This window comes from Gorilla gorilla, chromosome 6 (assembly GCF_029281585.2).
Source record: "Gorilla gorilla gorilla isolate KB3781 chromosome 6, NHGRI_mGorGor1-v2.1_pri, whole genome shotgun sequence".
Lineage (NCBI taxonomy): Eukaryota > Metazoa > Chordata > Mammalia > Primates > Hominidae > Gorilla > Gorilla gorilla.
Genome location: NC_073230.2, coordinates 30,951,433 through 30,974,098, shown reverse-complemented (window position 1 = coordinate 30,974,098; position 22,666 = coordinate 30,951,433). Strand labels below are relative to the sequence as shown.

General features: G+C 45.4%; 1 protein-coding gene and 1 pseudogene across 9 annotated transcripts in view; one reads left to right on the top strand and one right to left on the bottom strand.

Moving 5' to 3' along the window:
• Positions 1 to 3,513, top strand: part of TRA2A (transformer 2 alpha homolog) — a 28,425-nt gene extending 24,912 nt beyond the window's left edge. For 8 of the 9 annotated variants that reach the window (XM_019031419.4, XM_055347317.2, XM_063708415.1 and 5 more), the window contains 3 exons: positions 2,761 to 2,889; positions 3,215 to 3,282; positions 3,451 to 3,513. In XM_019031419.4, the coding sequence (XP_018886964.1) occupies positions 2,761 to 2,889; positions 3,215 to 3,282; positions 3,451 to 3,461 (208 nt within the window). In that variant the 3' untranslated portion in view covers positions 3,462 to 3,513. The remainder of the gene's footprint in view (positions 1 to 2,760; positions 2,890 to 3,214; positions 3,283 to 3,450) is intronic. The other variant, XM_055347316.2, reaches the window with a different exon arrangement.
• Positions 3,514 to 20,549: 17,036 nt separating this feature from the next.
• LOC101128360 (small ribosomal subunit protein uS5-like) lies at positions 20,550 to 21,568 on the bottom strand (annotated as a pseudogene).
• Between the last annotated feature and the right edge of the window lie 1,098 nt (positions 21,569 to 22,666).

Below are 22,666 nucleotides of genomic sequence, written 5' to 3'. Positions count from 1 at the left end.
CAGTCCTCCCACCTCATCCTCCCAGTTAGCTGGGACTACAGGCACCTGCCACCACACCCAGCTAATTTTTGTGTTTTTTGTAGAGATGGGGTTTTGCCATGTGGCATTTCGCCTTGTTGCCCAGGCTGGTCTTGAAATTCTGGGGTGAACTGATCTGCCTGCCTTGGCCTCCCAAAGTATAGGATTGCAGGTGTGAGCCACCATGGCAGGATAGAGTTGAAAGTTAAATACCTTCTTTTTTTGTTTGTTTTGTGTTTTAGAGATAAGATTTCATTATGTTGTACAGGCCGGTCTTGAACTCGTGGGCTCAAGCAATCCACCTGCCTCAGCCAGTCTTTTTTTTTTTATTTTTTATTTTTAGTAGAGATGGGGTTTCACCGTGTTAGCCAGGATGGTCTTGATCTCCTGACCTCGTGATCCACCCGCCTCAGCCTCCCAAAGTGCTGGGATTACAGGCATGAGCCACCGCGCCCAGCCAGCCAGTCGTTTTATTTTTACACACGTATGTTTGAGGAACAGGATAAATTAAAACTATCAAAAGTACATCCTGGCTTTTTTTCCCCCAAACCTGGCTCAGCTCTTTGTACTGTACAAGCAGAAAAATTATTGAATACTAAAAAAAATCATTTGCTGTTTAAATATTGATTCTCTTTTCTTTTTGTTCTTTTTTTTTTTTTTTTTTTTTTTTTTTTTGAGATGGAGTCTCACTCTGTCGCCCAGGCTGGAGTCCAGTGGCGTGATCTCGGCTCACTGCAAGCTCCGTCTCCCAGGTTCATGCCATTCTTCTGCCTCAGCCTCCCAAGTAGCTGGGACTACAGGTGCCTGCCACCGCGCCCGGCTAATTTTTTGTATTTCTAGTAGAGACGGGGTTTCACTTTGTTAGCCAAGTTGGTGTCTCGATCTCCTGACCTCGTGATCTGCCCGCCTCAGCCTCCCAAAGTGCTGGGATTACAGGTGTGAGCCAACCCACCCAGCCCTCTTTTTATTCTTATGTGACCTGGGGAAGTCTCTGTGTATAAGACATATTTTATTGATTTTGGCATTTGTTAAAAATATTAAAAGATGCCACAGTAGGCCGGGCACAGTGGCTCAACACCTACAATCCCAGCACTGGGAAGTCAAGGTGGGCGGATCACTTGAGCCTAGGAGTTTGTGACCAGCCTGGACAACATGGTGAAATCCCATCTCTCCTAAAAACATACCAAAATTAGCTGGGCGTGGTAGCAGGCACCTGTAGTCCTAGCTACTCAGGAGGCTGAGGTGGGAGGATTGCTTCAGCCTGAGAAGCAGAGTTTGCAGTGAGCTGAGGTTGCGCCTCATAAGCTAAAGAATAAGATTAGGGGTAGGTTATGAAAAGAACCTGTAGCACCTTGTGAGCAGCCTTGGCTCGCTGCAACTTCTTCCTGGGCCAAAGCAATCCTCCCACCTCAGCCTCCAAAGTAGCTGGGACTACATGTGCATGCCACTATGCTAATTTTTTTGTTTTAAAGAGAGAAGGGCTGTCTTAGAGAGAGAGAGAGAGGTCTCATTACATTGCCTGGGTGGGTCTTGAACACCTGGGCTCAAGGGATTCACCTACCTTGACTTCCCAAAGTGCTGAGATTACAGGCATGAGCCATTTTACCCCACCCTGATGCGTAGTGGCTCACACCTGTAATCCCAGCACTTTGGGAGGCTGAGGCAGGTGGATCACTTGAGCCTGGGAGTTCAAGACCATCCTGGGCAACATGGCAAAACCCTGCTTCTACTAAAAAAAAATAAAAAATCAGCCAGGTGTGGTGGCACATGCCTCTAATCCCAGCTACTCGGGAGCTGAGGCACAGGAATCACTTGAACTTGGGAGGCAGAGGTTGCAGTGAGCCTGGGCGACAGAGTGAGACTCTTTCTCAAAAAAAGAAAAAAAAAACATAAGTAGGGGTTTTGATAATGTTTTTAAATATACAACCCTCCTGGCTGGCTCACGATGTTCATTGGCCGGGCGCAGTGGCTTACACCTGTAATCCCAGCACTTTGGGAGGCCGAGGCGGGTGGATCACGAGATCGGGACCACGGTGAAACCCCGTCTCTACTAAAAATACAAAAAATTGGCTGGGCATGGTGGCGGGCGCCTGTAGTCCCAGCTACTCAGGAGGCCGAGGCAGGAGAATGGCATGAACCCTGGAGGCAGGGCTTGCAGTGAGCCGAGATCGCACCACTGCACTCCAGCCTGGGCGACAGAGGAAGACTCCGTCTCAAAAAATAAAAATAAAATATACAACCAAAGGCAGTATTCACAGAGGTATTTCTTGGGAATAAAAGAAGGAATATAGTCATTCCTTGGTATTCTCTTTGGTGTCCAGAGATACTTTAAAATTCTTGGTGTTTATTACCTTTTAGTCAGAGGGATACACCTTTTATTCATTTATTTATTTATTTACCAGTTTCATTTAGCAGTAGGAATGCATCTTAGCATTTTTATACTGCTGCTCAACACAGTGCTTCATCGTTTCAATTTGTTGAAAAGATTTTGATTTGGGCAGTGCATTAGTAGAAAAGCAGTTAATAGTTTTGAGAGTTTTGTGAAGCCCTTCTTGGTTATGTATGTAGGGAATAAGGCAAACCAGAATACCATGGGAGTCAGTAAAATGAGATACGGAGGCAATTTCTCATGAAAGGGATGTTCTTCCTCACTTTTCTCTTTTTTAAGCCATTCAATTTGTATTAAAGTGTCCTGGAAAATAGTCATTCACACTAATGGAGAATTTTTACATTTTTCTGCAGTAGTGGTGGGGGTGGTGGAGGAGGCGGCGGCGGTGGAGGTGGAGGTGGTGGCAGACGTCGAGATTCTTACTATGATAGAGGATATGATCGTGGGTATGACAGATATGAAGACTATGATTACCGATACAGGTAATGTTTTAACTTGAGCTTTTCTGTTCTAAATTAGATGATAGTAGTGTTACTTGGCACTTTTATGTTGGATACATATGAATAAAAACTTGATTTTTAAAATAGATCATATATGACGCCTTTGGGAGCAGAAGTTAGCAGTCTGTATATGCCAGTATTTTGTTGTGCTATATACTTTTCTGGTCTCATTGGCAGAAAGAGAACTTAATATTAAGTAGTTATCACCTTAGGTACATTATTATTTTGAATGATGAGGAATTTTTATTTTCATCTGCCTCAGTGGAGTGATTATATAGTATGCTAAGTAATCTTTCATTTCTTACAGAAGACGATCACCTTCTCCTTATTATAGTCGATATAGATCACGATCAAGATCTCGTTCCTACAGCCCAAGTATGTGAACTTTGCTTTTTGTAGCATTAAAAACCTCATTTCTAATTAATGGCTTACTTTAGAATATTAGAGTATAAGGTGGAAGGTGGCAGTTAATACTTGGAAAAATATGAGGCAAATTAAACTATAATTGTTAACTTTTTTTTTTTTTTGCTTTTTCTCTTTTAGGACGCTATTGATAACGGAATGGTTGCAATTAAGGACATTTTTTTTCCTCTTTTTTTTTTTTTTTTTTTTTTTTTTTTTTTTTTTTTTTTTAATTCTGAGATTTCCCCAAGCTTTGGATTCTTCCTACTCCTTAAGAAAAAAACTTTGGTTTATTTAGCATCTACACTTTTGTCAATTGTGTTGCTGTTTTCCACCCATTTTATTATACTCTTAAAGATGTAATTGTTGTCATTTTGAACAGTTAAACATCTTGAGTATAAAAAGAACCCCAATGTTATGCTTTGTAAATTTTTTTTTTTGCTTTTACCTAGATAAACTTCTAGCTAATCAAATAAGGAAAGAAACTGTCTTTTTAAAGCTTCTTTTATGTTAGATACTGTATTAGAGATCTGCATTTATCATGAGCTCCTTTTTTTTTTAACTTTATTTTTGGGAAAGTAACACATGAAGTAGTTCAGTCATGTCAGGTTTGTCTGGGGTGGAATGGAACAGTCAGGTAGTTGAAAGTTTTTTTTTTAGAGATGAAAAGCTTGTGAACTCCTGTAAAACATGCTGTATTTGAAATACATCTGTTAAAACTTAAAAACTAAAGTGTGATTTTTTTGTTGTTGTTGTTAAATTTATTGAAGTTTATTCCCTTAATCAGTGAAGGACAACCCTTATTTATTACCTAGAGCAGTTGTATAATTCGCTGTTAGAAATTTTGGTATTGGGACAGTGGATAAGCAGGTTATCACATAGCATAGAATTCTTAAAAGATACATGTGGGGAAAAGTAGTCTCAAATAAAAGCTAATTTCTTTGAAAATGGGATTGTCTCTTTATTGTGGTACAATGGAGAAATATGATTGATTGAGGAACTGGTCCTTCGTTTTCCCTCACATCCCCCCAGTGCGTATTTATACGAAAGTTTACCCATCCTGAGTTTTAATTTCCCAATATTTCTCATTTTTAAAAATATTTTTTCTTACACTAGAATGTTATTCCTTGTCTTTTCTTTGGTTCTTTTAAAACCCTTGTTTTTCTTCTCTTTTGGGGGAGACCAAATTGTAAATATTGAGAATGTTCAGTACCAGCACCATGCTGAAGGAAAGATAGGTAGCTAATACCTTTTTTTTTTTTTGAGACGGAGTCTTGCTCTGTCACCCAGGCTGGAGTGCAGTGGCGCGATCTCGGCTTACTGCAAGCTCCGCCTCCCGGGTTCATGCCATTCTCCTGCCTCAGCTTCCCTAGTAGCTGCAACTACAGGCGCCCACCACCACGCCCGGCTATATTTTTTGTATATTTAGTAGAGACGGGGTTTCACGGTGTTAGCCAGGATGGTCTCGATCTCCTGACCTTGTGATCCACCTGCCTTGGCCTCCCAAAGTGCTGGGATTACAGACGTGAGCCACCGCACCCGGCCTACCTTTTTTTTTTTTTTTGGAGACAGAGTCTCGCTCTGTTGCCCAGGCTGGAGTGCAGTGGCGTGATCTCAGCTCACTGCAAGCTCCACCTCTGTGGTTGACGCCATTCTCCTGCCTCAGCCTCCCAAGTAGCTGGGACTACAGGCACCCACCACCACGCCTGGGTAATTTTTTGTATTTTTAGTAGAGGGTTTTCACCATGTTAGCCAGGATGGTCTCGATCTCCTGACCTCGTGATATGCCCGCCTCAGCCTCCCAAATTGCTGGGATTACAGGCATGAGCCACCGCGACCAGCCTGTAGGTAGATAATATCTTAAGAAGTCTAAATATATTCCAGTAGGAAACACACTTAAATGACTGTAATGTAAAAGAAGAAGAGGGTGTTTCAAGTGACCTTTAAAAAAAGGTGTTGGGCAGCTCTGCGCAGTGGCTCACACCTGTAATCCCAGCACTTTGGGAGGCTGAGGCGGGCGGATCACGAGGTCAGGAGATTGAGACCATCCTGGCTAACACGGTGAAACCCCGTCTCTACTAAAACTACAAAAAAATTAGCCAGGCATGGTGGTGGGTGCCTGTAGTCCCAGCTACTCAGGAGGCTGAGGCAGGAGAATGGTGTGAACCCGGGAGACGGACCTTTCAGTGAGCCGAGATCACCCCACTGCATTCCAGCCTGGGCGACAGAGCGAGACTCTACAAAAAAAAATGGTGTTAGGGGCCAGGCTTGGTGGCTCATGCCTGTAATCCCAGCACTTTGGGAGGCCGAGGCGGGTGGATCACCTGAGCTCAGACTGGCCAATGTGGTGAAACTCCATCTCTACTAAAAATACAAAAAGAAGCTGGGTGTGGTGGCACGCACCTGTAATCACAACTACTCAGGAGGCAGAGGCAGGAGAATTGCTTGAACCCGGGAGGTGGAGTTTGCAGTGAGCCAAGATCACACCACTGCATTCCAGCCTGGGTAACAGAGTGAGACTCCATCTCCAAAAAAAAAAAAAAAAAAGGGGGGGATTAGGGCCAGACATGGTGGCTTATGCCTGTAATTCCAGCAGTTTCGGAGGTTGAGCAGGTGGATCACTTGAGGTCAGGAGTTGGAGACCAGCCTGGCCAAAGTGGTCTCGAAAGAAAAGGTGTTAGGGGATTGAAGCCTCAGACATCTTTTGCTCTGTTTGAAACAGGGTCTCTTTCACCCAGGCTGGAGTTCAGTGGTGTGTTCTTGGCTCACTGCAACCTCTGCTTCCTAGGCTGAAGCAGTCCTCCCACCTCGGCCTCCCACAGTGCTGGGATTACGGGCATGAGCCACCATGCCCAGCTAGACATCTTTATTTAAAAGCTTACTTTTTGAAAGACTTGTCCTTTTTAAATAATACATTTATTATTTAAAACTTATTTTAAATAATTAAATTTTGCAACTAGGGAACTGAGCACAGTCGAGTGCACCTATAGTCACAGCTACTTGGAACGCTGAGGCAGGAAGATTGCTTGAGGCCAGAAATTCAAGGCTGCAGTGTGCTATTATGATTGTGCCTGTGAATAACCACTGCACTCCAGCTGGGCAACATAGAACCCTGTCTCTAATAATAATAATAATAATAATAATAAAGGTTTGGTTTGGCTTTAATAATAAAAAGAACCTATAGTTCTAAATAGAACATTGTTGACTATACGAGTACTTTAAAAGACTTAAGCAGTATATCAACACTGAAAACATTAGCCTCAATCTGGAAGACGGGTTTTTTCTGTTTTGTTTTGTTTTGTTTTTGAGACGGAGTCTCGCTCTGTCACCCAGGCTGGAGTGCAGTGGCGCAATCTCGCCTCACTGCAAGCTCCGCCTCCCAGGTTCACGCTATTCTCCTGTCTCAACCTCCCTGGTAGGTGGGACTACAGGTGCCCGCCACCACGCCCAGATTTTTTTTTTTTTTTTTTTTTTTTTGTATTTTTAGTAAGAGGCAGAGTTTCACTGTGTTAGCCAGGATGGTCTCGATCTCCTGACCTCGTGATCCACCCACCTCGGCCTCCCAAAGTGCTGGGATTACAGGTGTGAGCCACTGCGCGCGGCCTGTTTGGTTTTTTTGAGACGTAGTTTCGCTCTTGTTGCCCAGGCTGGAGTGCAATGGTGCGATCTCGGCTCACCACAACCTCCATCTCCTGGGTTCAAGCGATTCTCCTGCCTCAGCCTCCCGAGTAGCTGGGATTACAGGCATGCGCCACCACCCTGGCTAATTTTATATTTTTGGTAGAGACGAGGTTCCTCCATGTTGGTCAGACTGGTCTTGAACTCCCGACCTCAGGTGATCCGCCCGCCTCGGTCTCCCAAAGTGCTGGGATTACAGGCGTGAGCCACCGTGCCCAGCCTGGAAGACAGTATTTATTAAGAGAGACAGGCTGGGCGCGGTGGCTCACGCCTGTAATCCCAGCACTTGGGAGGCCAGGGCAGGTGGATCACCTGAGGTCGGGAGTTCAAGACCAGTCTGACCAACATGGAGAAACCCCGTCTCTACTAAAAATTCAAAAATTAGCCAGGCATGGTGGCAAGTGCCTGTAATCCCAGCTACTCGGGAGGCTGAGGCAGGAGAGTTGCTTGAACCCGGGAGGCGGAGGTTGCGGTGAACACAGATCGAGCCACTCCCCTCCAGCCTGGGCAACAAGAGCGGAACTCTGTCGCAAAAAAAAAAAAAAAAATCCAGTAAATATTATTGAAGATTTTACATATGTGGGAAGGTGAAAAAGCAGGGAAGGAGACAAATGGAGTTAGGGGGGTGGGTATCTGTGAGAAAGCATGTTACATATAGGAACAAGTAAAATGACTTTAAGTACCATACCTGGAATACTGGAGAAGGTCAGAAAGGACGGATACTAACCACAGGGCTGGGTGCTGCTGGGGAGTGAAAGGGGAATGGGATGAGAGGTGTGGCTTTTAAGTAAGAGGTAAGTTTTATATATATATATATATATGGAAAGTGCTGTTAGAAGCAGTAGGTGTGGATAGCTGCATCTTACAGAGAGACAGGTGTAAAGACTTGGGCCTCCCACAGTGCTGAGATTACAGGTATGAGCCATGCCCAGCCCAACATCTTTATTTAAAAGCTTACTTTTTGGGCCAGGCACGGTGGCTCACGCCTGTAATCCCAGCAACTTGGGAGGCTGAGGCGGGCGGATCACGAGGTCAGGAGATCAAGACCATCCTGGCTAACAAGGTGAAACCCCCTCTCTACTAAAAATACAAAAAATTAGCCAGGCGTGGTGGTGGGCACCTGTAGTCCCAGCTACTTGGGAGGCTGAGGCAGGAGAATGGCATCAACCAGAGAGGCAGAGCTTGCAGTGAGCTGAGATCGCGCCACTGCACTCCAGCCTGGGCAACAGAGTGAGACTCTGTCTCAAAAAAAAAAAAAAAAAGCTTACCTTTTGGGCTGGGCGTGGTGGTTTATGCCTGTAATCCTAGTGCTTTGCGGGGCCGAGGCAGGTGGATCCACCTGAGGTCAGGAGTTTGAGACTCACCTGGCCAACATGGTGAAACCCAGTCTCTACTGAAAATACAAAAATTAGCCAGGGATGGTGGCATGCGCCTGTACTCCCACCTACTCAGGAGGCTGAGGCAGGAGAATCACTTGAACCTGGGAGGCAGAGGTTGCAGAGAGCACCACTGTACTCCAGCCTGGGCAACAAAGCAAGACTCCATCTCAAAAAAAGAAAAAAAATTACTGTTTGAAAGTCCTGTCCTTTTTAAGTATATTTTGTGACTAGGGAGCTGAGCTCAGTAGTGTGCACCTGTAGTCACAACTAGGGATGCTGAGACAGTTATTTTGAGCATAACTACTCAAAATAGAAATAAAAGCTTAGATATTTCTGGACCTCCACTTTTTCTGTTTACTATTAAGATCTAAGTGTGGCCGGGCACTGTGGCTCACACCTGTAATCCCAGCACTCTGGGAGGCTGAGGTGAGTGGATCACCTGATGTCAGGAGTTCAAGACCAGCCTTGCCAACATGGTGAAACCCCGTCTCTACTAAAAATACAAAAAAAATTAGCTGGGCATGGTGGTGGACACCTTTAATTCCAGCTACTTGGGAGGCTGAGGCAGGAGAATCTCTTAAGCCTGGGAAGCATAGGTTGCAATGAGCTGAGATGATGCCATTGCACTCCAGCCTGGGCAACAAGAGCAAAACTCCATCTCAAAGATATAAGTGGTTTCAACTGGCGGGTAAGAAAAACTGCTGCTGTTGGTGCTCTAACTTCTTACAACGGTGGTTCCCACTTAATCTTATTTAGGTCCTGGAGCCCTAAAAAAAAGTCTGAAAAACCTGCAGTCTGTCTTCCCATAAACACTTGTGTGAAACGTTCTGGTGTTTTTGTGTTGAGACAGGGTCTCACTCTGTCACCCAGGCTGGAGTGCAGTGGTGCGATCACAGCTCACTGCAGCCTCGACTGCCGGACTCAAGCAGTTCTCCCACTTCAGCCTCTCAAGTAGCTGGGACTACAGGCGCACGCTTCCATGCCTGGCTAATTGTTGTACTTTTTTGTAGAGAAGAGGCTTTGCCATGTTGCCCTGGCTGGTCTCAAACTCCTGGGCTCAAACAAATTGACCTCTCTCAGCCTCGAAAAGTGTTGGGATTACAGGTGTGAGCCACCACGTCCAGCAGAGTATTTGACTTTTAAATTATAATCTTGTGCATAAAATAAGATCTATAAGAATATACACCAGGGGCCAGGCTCACGCCTGTAATCCCAGCACTTTGGGAGGCTGAGGCAGGTGGATCACAAGGTCAGAAGATCGAGACCATCCTGGCTAACACGGTGAAATCCCGTCTCTACTAAAAAATACAAAAAGTTAGCTGGGCGTGGTGGCGGGTGCCTGTAGTCCCAGCTACTCGGGAGGCTGAGGCAGGAGAATGGCATGAACCCGGGAGGCGGAGCTTGCAGTGAGCCAAGATCACGCCACTGCACTCCAGCCTGGGTGACAGAGCAAGACTCAGTCTCAAAAAAAAAAAAAAGAGAATATACACCAGGCTGGGCGTGGTGGCTCACGCCTGTAATCCCAGCACTTTGGGAGGCCGAAGGCAGGTGGATCCACCTGAGGTCATTATTTTGAGACCAGCCTGACCAACATGGTGAAACCCCATCCCTACTAAAAAAAAAAAAAAAAAAATAGGCATGGTGGTGGGCACCTGTAATCCCAGCTACTCAGGAGGGTGAGGGAGGAGAATCACTTGAACCCAGGAGGCAGAGGTTGCGGTGAGCCAAGATCGCACCACTGCACTTCAGCCTGCACAACAGACTGGGACTCCGTCTCAAAAAAAACAAGAATATACACCAATCTCCTCATAGTAGTTACCCTGTGGAGTGGTAATCTGTGGAGAGAGGAGGTGAGATGAACATTCATAAAACCAATAAAACAGTTTTATGCTGGGCACTATGTTGCCTATGCTGGAGTTCAGTGTCTACTCACATGATCATAGGACTCCTGCACTCAAGCAACCCTATTGCTTTGCCCTCAAGAGTAGATCTGTGTGCCACCAAGCCTGGCCCTTGCTTGTTTAGGGTGTCATTGCTTATCAATGTTAGAACTTTTTTTTTCTTTTTTGAGACCGGAGTCTTGCGCTATGGGTTGCCCAGGCTGGAGTGCAGTGGCACGATCTCGGCTCACTGCGACTTTCATCTCCTGGGTTCAAGTGATTCTCCTGCCTCAGCCTCCCGTAGCTGGAATCACAGGCATGTGCCACCACACCCAGCTAATTTTTGTGTTTGTAGTAGAGATGGGGTTTCACCATGTTGGCCAGACTGGTCTCGAACTTCTGACCTCAGGTGATCCACCCACCTTGGCCCCCCAAAGTGCTGGGATTACAGGCATGAGCCACCGAGAACAGTTTCAATTGCACAGCAACTTGAACTATTACACACAAATACATACTGCTTTGCTGTGGCAATTAAAAGCCCAGCATTTTAATGTATTCCTATCCCTGATGTCAAACTTAATGCTTTGGGTTTTTAGTATGAATTTTCTTTTTCCCTCCCAATTAAGTTAAAATTAAATGAATCAAATGGTCAAAAATAGTGCATATTTTTATTCTATGAAACAATTCAGATACTTATTGACATTAAAAGATCAGGGGAGGAGTCTTTGAGCATACTCTGGCTAGGGAGGCTGCTCAATAATTGGAAAAAAAAAGTGAGAAGTGTAACATCAGTAGGAGTAATGAATATAGAAAACAAGGCTGGGCACAGTGGCTCATGCCTGTAATCCCAGCGCTTTGGGAGGTCAAGGTTGGCAGATCACCTGAGGTCAGGAGTTCAAGACCAGCCTGGCCAACATGGCGAGACCCCGTCTCTACTAAAAATACAAAAATTAGCTGGTCATGGTTGGGGATGCCTGTGATCCCAACTACTCAGGAGGCTGAGGCAGGAGAATCACCTGAACTCAGGAGGCAGAGGTTGCAGTGAGCTGAGATCATGCCACTGCATTCTAGCCTGGGCAATAGAGCAAGACTCCATCTGAAATAAATAAATAAATAAATGTGGGGGAGGCCTTTTTTTATTTTTTAAAAAAAGATGGAGTTACCGGGCGCAGTGGCTTATGTCTGTAATCCCAGCACTTTGGGAGGCCGAGGCTGGTGGACCTGGGGTCAGGAGTTCGAGACCAACCTGACCAACAAGGTGAAACCCCGTCTCTACTAAAAATACAAAAATTAGCCGGGCATGGTGGCAGGCGCCTGTAGTCCCTGCTACTTGGGAGGCTGAGACAGAATTGCTTGACCCCAGGAGGTGGAGGTTGCAGTGAGCCAAGATGGCACCACTGCACTCCAGCCTGGGTGATGGAGCCAGACTCTGTCTCAAAAAAAAAAAAAAAGATGGAGTTATACAAAGGAAAATAAGCTTATATACTCAATTATTTACAACACAAAATTATTTTAAAATGACTATCCTATTCACCCCTCAGAGGTGAGTGAATGGATACATGGGTAATTGAGGTACTAGTTTTAGACTGTTACCGAGTATGGCTTCAATCATTAGGAAAAATTCAAAGTATATACAGAGAGAGGAAATGGGGAGTTAGTGTTTAATGGGTATAGTTTCAAGTATGTATAGCAAAAAAAAAAAAAAAAAATCCACATATATGTAGTTTGTTGCTACATAACTGTTCCTGGTGTACTCTGCAATTTGAAAGTTGTAAAATGATTAAGTAACCAATGAGGTAACTTCCTTGCTTTGTGACTGCTGCACAGAATGGTGCCTGGCATGGAGTAGATGTCCAGTAAATATTTGCATAGATGAATGAGAATAGAAGAGTAATTTAAAGAGCTAAAGTATAAGGGCAGTGTGACAGAAGGGATCTAGGCTGAAAATAATTGTGACAACCCTAACAAAGGTTAAAAATCACTTTTAGTAATCTGTGTAATGAGGGAAGAAAAATGGCAGTTTAATTATCATTAAAGTGTGGGTGCTTAAGTTGCCTTAAAAATTCATTTATGGTGGGGTGCGGTGGCTCACGCCTGTAATCCCAACTCTTTGAGAGGCCAAGGCAGGCGGATCACGAGGTCAGGAAATTGAGACCATTCTGGCTAACACGATGAAACCCCGTCTCTACTAAAAATACAAAAAATTAGCCGGGTGTGGTAGCATGCGCCTGTGGTCCCAACTACTTGGGAGGCTGAGGCAGGAGAATGGCTTGAACCCGGGAGGCGGAAGTTGCAGTAACCTGAGATCATGCCACTGCACTCCAGCCTAGGCAACACAGCAAGACTCTGTCTCCAAATAAAAAAAGAAAATTCATTGATATGGAACACTGGGATCTCTGATAATGTCAGATAAGTTAACCATTCTATTTGACATTCACGAGAATATCAAGTGCAAACATGTCACAATAGGCTGGGCGTGGTGGCTCACGCCTGTAATCCCAGCACTTTGGGAGGCCTAGGCAGGCAGATCACCCGGGCTCTGGAGTTCAAGACCACCCTGACCAACATGGAGAAACCCCATCTCTACTAAAAATACAGAATTAGCCTGGCATGGTGGCTGATGCCTGTAATCCCAGCTACTCGGGAGGCTGAGGCAGGAGAATTGCTTGAACCCGGGAGGTGGAGGTTGCAGTGAGCTGAGATCACGCCATTGCACTCCAGCCTGGGTAACAAGAGTGAAACTCTGTCCCCCCCAAAAAAAAAAGAAAAAAGAAAAAAAAACAAGTCACAATGGAAAATGTTCTTTTTTAAAAACTTAAAAGGGATATGGATTTATATTCTTTTTTTGAGATGGAGTCTCACTCTGTCGCCAGGCCCAGGCTGGAGTGCAGTGGCGCGATCTCAGCTCATTGCAACCTCTGCCTTCTGGGTTCAAGCGATTCTCCTGCCTCAGCCTTCCGAGTAGCTTGGGACTACAGGCGCGCGCTACCACGCCCAGCTACTTTTTTCGTATTTTTAGTAGAGATGGGGTTTCACCAATTGGCCAGGATGGTCTCGATCTCTTGACCTCGTGATCCACCCACCTCAGCTTCCCAAATTGCTGGGATTACAGATGTGAGCCACCATGCCCAGCTGGATTTATTTTCAAATACTAACAAAGCTATTGATACATTATTTTCACAAACTTCCAGCTGAAATTTAGCATTTCCTTCAACAATGAATGTAGGCAAAGTTTCAAACCTTTGTAAAGGCATACACATATATTTGTAATCAAACTTTTAATAAAACATTTTTGTGTTTGTTTTTGTTTTTTGTGTTTGTTTTTGTTTTTGGAGACGGAGTCTCACTCAGTTGCCCCGGCTGGAGTGCAGTGGCATGATCTTGGCTCACTGCAAGCTTTGCCTCCCAGGTTCATGCCATTCTTCTGCCTCAGCCTCCCAAGTAGCTGGGACTACAGGCACCCGCCACCAAGCCCAGCTAATTTTTTTGTATTTTTAGTAGAGACGGGGTTTCACCGTGTTAGCCAGGGTGGTCTCGATCTCCTGACCTCGTGATCCGCCTGCCTCGGCCTCCCAAAGTGCTGGGATTACAGGCATGAGCCACCGTGCCTGGCCAAAATTTAACGTTTTAAAGTACAATTTGTATGCTTTGGTTGTTCTTAAGGTAATTTAGAGTTTATACTATTTTTTAATAACAAATTATTAAATTTGTTATTAAAGTGCAAAGCTCAAATGAAGAAAATGAAAAACATTTGTTGTCTTTTATGTATGTATCTTGAATTCATATTACTGAATGGGAAAACCTAGTGCTATAAATATTTCAATCCTTACCTTCAAATGTATATTACTGTGCACTTCACGGAGTTACAGTGAGAATGCTATGTTCAGCAGGGTGTCTTAAGTTAAACATTCAGACTTAGAAAACCGTTAGTCCACATTTGGCATATTCACTTAGAAAAATACAGGATAGGAAGCAGCAAGTAGGGCAGTGCCAGGCATTCCACAGGGATCCTTGTAGCAGTTCACGCAGCAATACAACTTAGGTCTGAGATGTGAGATCCACATCACGCAAGTGCACAAGACACCTGGTTTTAAAAGTTTTATGACCTGTTACCCACAGGCATAGCTTCTAAGCTTCCTGAGACATATGCCTCTTATGTCATTGCACTTAAGATGTAGTGTCTCCATTGGATACTTTAGTTTCTCCCAGTGAAGATGCAATTTACCAGTCAAATCATTTTTACCACAAGCAATGTTGTAACACAGTTGACATACTAGCCTTATCAGGGTGCCAGAGAAACAACTAGAAATTTAATGAAAGGCCAAATTCCCACACAGAAGGGGAAAGTTCTTATTAAACAGTTTATAGTAGTCCCTACAAGATTTGGGGCTGGGGGCGGGGAGTTCAATGAAATAGTACCAAAGGTCACATGGAAGAATGTACTTAGAAATGAATAAACAATCAGGAATAGAGTCCAGACTAGATCCAAGTACCTATGAAAACTTACATGGGCTGGGCATGGTGGCTCATGCCTGTAATCCCAGCACTTTGGGAGGCTGATGCAAGAGGATCACTTGAGCCCAGGAGTTCAAGACTAGCCTGGACAACATACTGAGATCCCCATCTCTACAAAAAATAAAAAATTACCTGGGTTTGGTGGTGCATACCTGTAGTCTTAGCTACTTAGGAGGATGAGGTGTAAGTTGAGCCTGGAAGATCCAGGCTGCAGTGAGCCATGGTTGTGCCACTGCACTCCAGCCTAGCTGACACAATGAGACCCTGTCTCAAAAAAGGAAAGAAAACATACATACTTAAATGATAAAGGTAGCATTTTGTTTTTATGGGAAAATGACAGATCAGTAAAGGATGTTATATGGCTATTTGGAAGAAAATAGATTTAGACTCTTGCTTCATACAATATTACAACAATACAAATTATAGGTGGGTTAATATATAAATGTAAAAAAACTATATGTTATTTGGCAACCATGATAATAATAGTTGATAAGGCAAGACTGATGGGTACTAAAACTAGTACATACAAATTTCAGGAATAGGCCAGGCGTGGTGGCTCACACCTGTAATCCCAGCACTTTGGGAGGCCAAGGCCAGTGGATCACCTGAGGTGAGGAGTTCAAGACCAGCCTAGCCAACGTGGTGAAACCCCGTCTCTACTAAAAATAAAAAATTAGCCGGGTGTGGTGGCACACGCCTATAGTCCCAGCTACTTGGGAGGCTGAGGCAGGAGAATCGCTTGAACCTGGGAGGCGGAGGTTGCAGTGAGCCAAGATCGTGCCACTGCACTACAACCTGGGCAAGAGTGAGACTCCGTCTCAAAAAAAAAAAAAAAAAAAAAAAACAGGAATAACAAGGAATTTATATAATCTGAAAATATATCTTCACAAGCTATTACAAATAAGAAAAAACTTTGGGCCAGGCGCGGTGGCTCACGCCTGTAATCCTAGCACTTTGGGAGGCTGAGGCAGGCAGATTGCCTGAGTTCAGGAGTTCGAAACCAGCCTGGGCAACACAATGAAACCCTGTCTCTAGTAAAAATATTTTAAAAAATTAGCCAGGCATGGCAGCATGCCCCTGTAGTCCCAGCTACTCCGGAGGCTGAGGCAGGAGAATTGCTTGAACCTGGGAGATGGGTTGCAGTAAGCCAAGATCGCGCCACTGCACTCCAGCCTGGGTGACAGAGCCAGACTCCATCTCCAAAAAAAAAACAAAAACCAAACAAAAAAACTTTGTAATTTTACACTGGAGAAACCTGGCATATCAAACCATGTGATTAAAGTTAATATCATCAGTAATGGTAATAATGGATATCATGTGCTTCCTGATGCACTAAAGACATTGGTGATATTTCACAAAAAATAAGTATAATCACTGCTGTAATCAGAAAAAATCAGATACCCCCCAAATGAGAAGCAGTCTAAAATAACTGACTTGGGAGCTTAAAAAATTTCAATATTATAAAAGTTAAAGACAGGAATATTGCAGATTAAAGGAGACTGAAAAGACATGATAACTAAATACAAGCCATGATCTGGGGTTTTTCTTTTTAAATTCTTTTTTTTGAGACAGAGTCTCGCTCTGTTGCCCAGGCTGGAGTACAGTGGTGTAATCTTGGCTCACTGCAACGTCTGCCTTCCAGGTTCAAGTGATTCTCCCACCTCAGCCTCCTGAGTAGCTGGAATTACAGGCACATGCCACCACGTCCGGCTAATTTTTGTATTTGTAGTAGAGATGGGGTTTCACCATGTTGGCCAGGCTGGTCTCGAACTCCTGAACTTAGGTGATCCTTCAGCCTCAGCCTCCCAAAGTGCTGGGATTACAGGCATGAGCCACCACACCCAGCCATTTTTAAAACTCTTTTTAAAACATGATTTGAAAGATAATTGCACTTTCAATCGTAGGGAATTATACAATCATTTGTTAGCCATTCTTCTATCCCCCTCCCATTTTTTTTTGAGAAGAGTCTTGCTCTGTCGCCCAGGCTGGAGTGCAGTGGTGCAATCTTGGCTCACCGCAACCTCCGCCTCTTGGGTTCAAGCAATTCTCCTGCCTCAGCCTCCTGAGTAGCTGAGATTATAGGCACGCACCACCACGCCCAGCTAATTTTTGTATTTTTGTAGAGACGGGGTTTCATCATGTTGGCCAGGCTTGTCTTGAACTCCTGACCTCAGGTGATCCACCAGCCTCGGCCTCCCAAAGTCCTGGGATTACAGGCGTGAGCCACTGCCTGGCTATCCCCCTCCCTTTTTTGTTTTTTTGAGACTGTGTCTTTCTCTGCCCAGGCTGGAGTACAGTGGTGGGATCTCTGCTCACTGCAGCCTCCACCTCTCAGGCTTAATTGATCCTCCTGCCTCAGTCTCCCAAGTAGCTGGGACTATAGACGTGTGCCACCATGCCCAGCTCATTTTCGTATATTTTTTGTAGAGTCAGGGTTTCGCCATGTTGCCCAGGCTGGTCTCAAACTCCTGGACTCAAGTGATGCATCTGCCTCAGCCTTCCAAAGTGCTGAGATCACAGGCATGAGCCACCGGACCCAGCTACGCGTCTCTTTAAAATCAGATTTATTGAGGTTTAGTTAATACACATAAAATTGACTTTTTTTAAACAAAATCTTCCTTTGAACACAAAAAATCCACCACTTTGAGAGTAATATTGTACTGTTTTGATTAAATGTACACAGGGTTTACATCATTTTTTTCTGTAGCACAAGTCCAATAAAGGATACATTAATTTGTAATCTACTTTGACAGCTACAAAGCAGAAATCTTTCCATATAAGTTATTCTTAGAACTTCTTTAGTACCGAGTATATTTAAGTCAATTCTATGAATTGACTTTCAAGACAGACTGAATTGGTGTAAAAAAAGAATGTTAAATTCTACTTTAAGTAAAAGTTAACTAAATTAAGCCCTCCGTAAACTAAGGCTTACTCTACTTTTATTTATTTACTGGGAGACAAGGTCTCACGCTGTTGCCCAGGCTGGAATGCAGGGTGTGATCATAACACTGCAGCCTCGGCCGAGCATGGTGGCTCACACCTGTAATGCAAACACTCTGGGAGGCCGAGGTGGGTGGATCACCTGAGGTCACGAGTTTGAGACCAGCCTGGCCAACATGGTGAAACCCTGTTTCTACTAAAAATACAAAAGTTAGCCGGGCATGGTGGTGCACCTCTGTAATCCCAGCTACTCGGGAGGCTGAGGTGGGAGAATTGCTTGAACCCAGGAGTTGGATGCTGCAGTGAGCTGAGATGGTGCCATTGCACTCCAGCCTGCTTGACAGAGCAAGATCCTGTCTCAAAACAAAAACAAAACAAAACACTGCAGCCTCTAATTCCTGGGCTCAATCCATCCCCCTTCTTCAGCCTTCGAGTTGGTGGGACTACAGGTGCTGCCACCACTCTCAGCTAATTGTTCAGTTTTTTGTAGTGACAGGGTCTTTCTGTGTCGCCCAGACTGGTCCTGGTTTCAAGCCATCCTCCCGTTTTGGCCTCCCAAAGTGTTAGGATTATAGGTGTGAGCCACTGCACCCAGCCTACTGTACTTTTAGATGACAGACGTGTGTCATGAGAAAACAAAGTGCTAACCAAATTTTTATTTTTATTTATTTATTATTTTTTGAGATGGAGTCTTGCTCTGTCACCCAGGCTGGAGTGTAGTGGCATGATCTCAGCTCACTGCAATCTCCGCCTCCCAGGTTCAAGTGATTCTCCTGCCTCAGCCTCCCCAGTAGCTGGGACTACAGGCGCCCACCACTACGCCCGGCTAACTGTTGTATTTTTAGTACAGACAGGGTTTCACCATATTGGCCAGGCTGGTCTTGAACTCCTGACCTTGTGATCCGTCCACCTCAGACTCCCAAAGTGCTGGGATTACAGGAATGAGCCACCGCACCTGGCCGTAACCAAAATTTTATTTAGTGAAACAATTTTCATTCCACGGCCTTTAGTGAAACAATTTTCGTTCTATGGCCTTTAGTCTATAGAGAGATTTAGAAAATGCTCTACAATTTCCACAGTAAAATGCAATTAGAGTTAATTTTAAGGTGTGGGAAGATTGCTAAAAGTTATTTATTGGGTTGGGTGAGGTGGTTTATGCCTGAAATCCCAGCACTCTGGGAGGCCGAGGCGGGTGAAACACCTGAGGTCAGGAGTTTGAGACCAGCCTGGCCAACATGGTGAAACCCATCTCTACAACAAACAAATTAGCCAGGCGTGGTGGTATGCCCCTGTAATCCCAGCTACTCAAGGTGGCTGAGGCAGAGGTTGAGGTGAGCTGAGATCACATCACTGCACTCCAGGATGGGCAACAGAACAAGACTCTGTCTCAAAAACAAACAAAACAAAACAAAAAAAACGTAGTCAATCTTTCTGCTTTTTTTTCTTTTTAGTTATGTAGCTATCTCTAGGTTGAGTAATATCTTAAAATTGTCTAATCCAACTTTGTATCTAATGATTGTATCCCCTCTATAATAAGATATTCTTTAGAGTACCTAGTTTAAGGAAATGGGTTTTAACCTAGGGTCCATGGCTAGGAGGTAATGGATAAACTTTAAGAGAGATCATTACCCTTTGAACATATATTCAGAACTTGATGTGCTTGCATTTGTGTTTTTTTTTTTTTTCTCTTCTTTTTTGAGACAGGGTCTCGCTCTGTCGTCTAGGCTGGAGTGCAGTGGCGCGATCTTGGCTCACTGCAACCTCTGCCTCCCGGGTTCAAGCGATTCTCCTGCCTCAGCCTCCAGAGTACCTGGGATTGTAGGTACCTGCCACCACACCTGGCTAATTTTTGTATTTTTAGTACAGATGGAGTTTCTCCATGTTGGCCAGGCTGGTCTCAAGCTCCTGACCTCAAGTGATCCACCCGCCTCAGCCTCCCAAAGTGCTGGGATTACAGGCGTGAACCACCGGGGCCTTGTGTGTATTTTTTCTAAGGAAAGTTAAGTGGTTCCATCAGATTCTAAAAGGTGTTCCTGGCTGGGCATGGTGGCTGATGCCTGTAATCTCAACATTTTTTTTGGGAGGCCGAAGGGGGCGGATCACCTGAGGTCAGGAGTTCAAGACCAGCCTGGCCAACATGGAGAAACCCCATTTCTACTAAAGATACAAAAATTAGCCAAGTTTGGTGGCGGGCGCCTACAATCCCAAGTACTCTGGAGGCTGAGGCAGGAGAATCGCTTGAACCCGGGAGGCAGAGGCTGCAGTGAGCTGAGAGTGTGCCACTCACTGCACTCCAGCCTGGGCGACAAGAGCAAGACTCTGTCTCAAAAAGGAAAAAAAAAAAAAAGATACATTCCTAAACAAAAGCTTTAAAATGAGACATTAAAGAAAACTAAGGGCCGGTCTGAGTGCAGTGGTGTTTACAACTAATTGATCACAACCAGTTATAGATTTCTTCCTTCCTTCTCCACTCCCACTGCTTCACTTGATTAGCCAGGAAGGAAGGAAGGGAGGGAGAGAAGGAGGGAGGGAGGGAGCCAGGGAGGGAGGGAGGGGAAGAAAGGAGGAGGAGGAGGAAGAAAGCTAAGAGCAGCTTGGGTACTTTTCCACACTTTTAAGAATAACATGAATGGCATTTATAGGCTGCCTCTCAAGGGGCAGGCAAGGACCCACAGTATACATCCATCTCTATCCTCCACAAGACTCCCTTTGGGGTATAAATATGTGTTGAATAAATAAGTAAGTAAACATTATTTCACCCAGTGTTTTTTGATGACACTTATCAGAGAGAGAGACTTGTAGGCTTGAAACAAATCCAGTTCGAATCATACCCAGTACATTCATGTCCTTTTTTTTTTTTTTTTGACAGTAATAGGCTTTAATTCACTTTATTTTTCTTGCATAAAAACCCTGTGTTTTAGTCACAGCTGGAGCCTGGGTCCTCTGCACGGAGACTCTGGTGTGGGTCTTGGCGAGGTGGTCAGTGAATTCCTGATAGGGAGACTTGGTGAATACAGTCTCCTTCCAGAGGTCCTTCAGGGGATCAGGTAGCTGTAGATCTTAGAGACAGCATCCAAGATGGCGTTGGCGAAGTTGCCCAGGGTGGCAGTGCAGCCCCTGGCTGAGGTGTAGCAGTCGTAGATACCAGCCATCATGAGCAGCTTCTTGGGCACAGGAGCTGAGACGATGCCAGTGCCCCTGGGCGCGGGGATGAGGCGCACCAGCACAGAGCCGCAGCGGCCTGTCACCTTGCAAGGGACGGTGTGGAGCTTGCCGATCTTGTTCCCCCAGTAGCCTCTGCGCACGGTGACAATGGAGAGCTTGGTCAGGATGATGGCCCCGCGGATGGCGGCGGCCACCTCCTTGGAGCACTTCAACCCGACCAGCGTAGCCATTGTAGTCCCTGATGGCAACAAACGCCTTGAACCTGATGGCGCTGGCCGGCGCGGGTCTGCTTCCGCACCGGCATAATCTTCAAAACCTCGTCCTTGAGAGAGGCCCCCAGGAAAAAGTCAATGATCTCAGATTCCTTGATGGGCAGCGAGAAGAGATAAATCTCCTCTAGGGACTTGATCTTCATGTCCTTGGCCAGGCCGTCCAGCTTGGTGACGGGCATCCGCTCCTTATCCTCGGCCTTGCCTCCGCGAAACGCGGTCTTGGCCCCTGACCCATCCACGGCCGCGACCCCGGCCCCGGCCCCATCCACGGCCGTGACCCCGGACCCGGATGCCACTGCTGAAACCCTCAGCGGAAGTCACATCAGTTCCCCTTCCCAGGGCCCCCGGGGCCTCCGGCGCCCACACCACCCGCCCACCCGCCCGCGCCCGCCCGCCTGCCCCCGCCCGCTGCACTGGCGTCATCCGCCATTTGGTGTTTTCTCGGAGAAGCAGCACATTCGTGTCTTTACAGAAAAATATATCTGCTATAGTCACAACTTTTACAATCTAGGGATTATATAAATATTTTGTTGTTGTTGTTAGCTAATTAGCTAACAACACAATGAAACCTTATGACATTCACTACATTTTGAATAGTGTTAACTATTTCATGTAACCCATCATGAAATAAATGTAAGAATGAAAGATCCCAGCCTGATGTGGTGTTGTGTCTCTGTAATCCCAGCTACACAGGAGGCTGAAGTGGAAGGATTGCTTGAGCCCAGGAGTTTGAGGCCAGCCTGGGCAACACAGCCAGCCCCTATATAAAAACAAACAAACAAAAGTATCCCATAATAACCAAAACATATATTTTGCTATCTGGAATTATAGCTCTTTTAAAATAGAAGGTGAAATAAATTTACCGTAACTTCCTAGAATTTCATTTAATAATTAAATGGGATCACGCCTGTAATCCCGGCACTTTGGGAGGCCAAGGCGGGCGGATCACGAGGTCAGGAGATTGAGACCAACCTGGCTAACGCAGTGAAACCCCATCTGTACTAAAAATACAAAAAAATTAGCAGGGCGTGGTAGCGGGCGCCTGTAGTCCCAGCTACTGGGCAGGCTGAGGCAGGAGAATGGCCTGAACCCGGGAGGCAGAGCTTGCGGTGAGCTGAGATCGCGCCACTGCACTCCAGCCTGGGCAACACAGTGAGACTCCGTCTCCAAAAAAAAAAAAAAAAAAAGGGAGTTTCGTTCTTGTTGCCCGGCCTGGAGTGCAATGGCGTGATCTCAGCTCACCGCAACCTCCGCCTCCTGGGTTCAAGTGATTCTCCTGCCTCAGCCTCCCGAGTAGCTGGGATTACAGGCACACGCCACCATGTCCAGCTAATTTTGTATTTTTAGTAGAGAGGGGGTTTCTGCAATGTTGGTCAGACTGGCCTCGAACTCCTGACCTCAGGTGATCCACTCGCCTCGGCCTCCCAAAGTGCTGGGATTACAGGAGCCACGGCGCCCAGCCGAACTCTACTTTTCAACCTGAGAATTACTGTTCAATGAGTTTAGATTACAGATTGTTCTTTTGCAG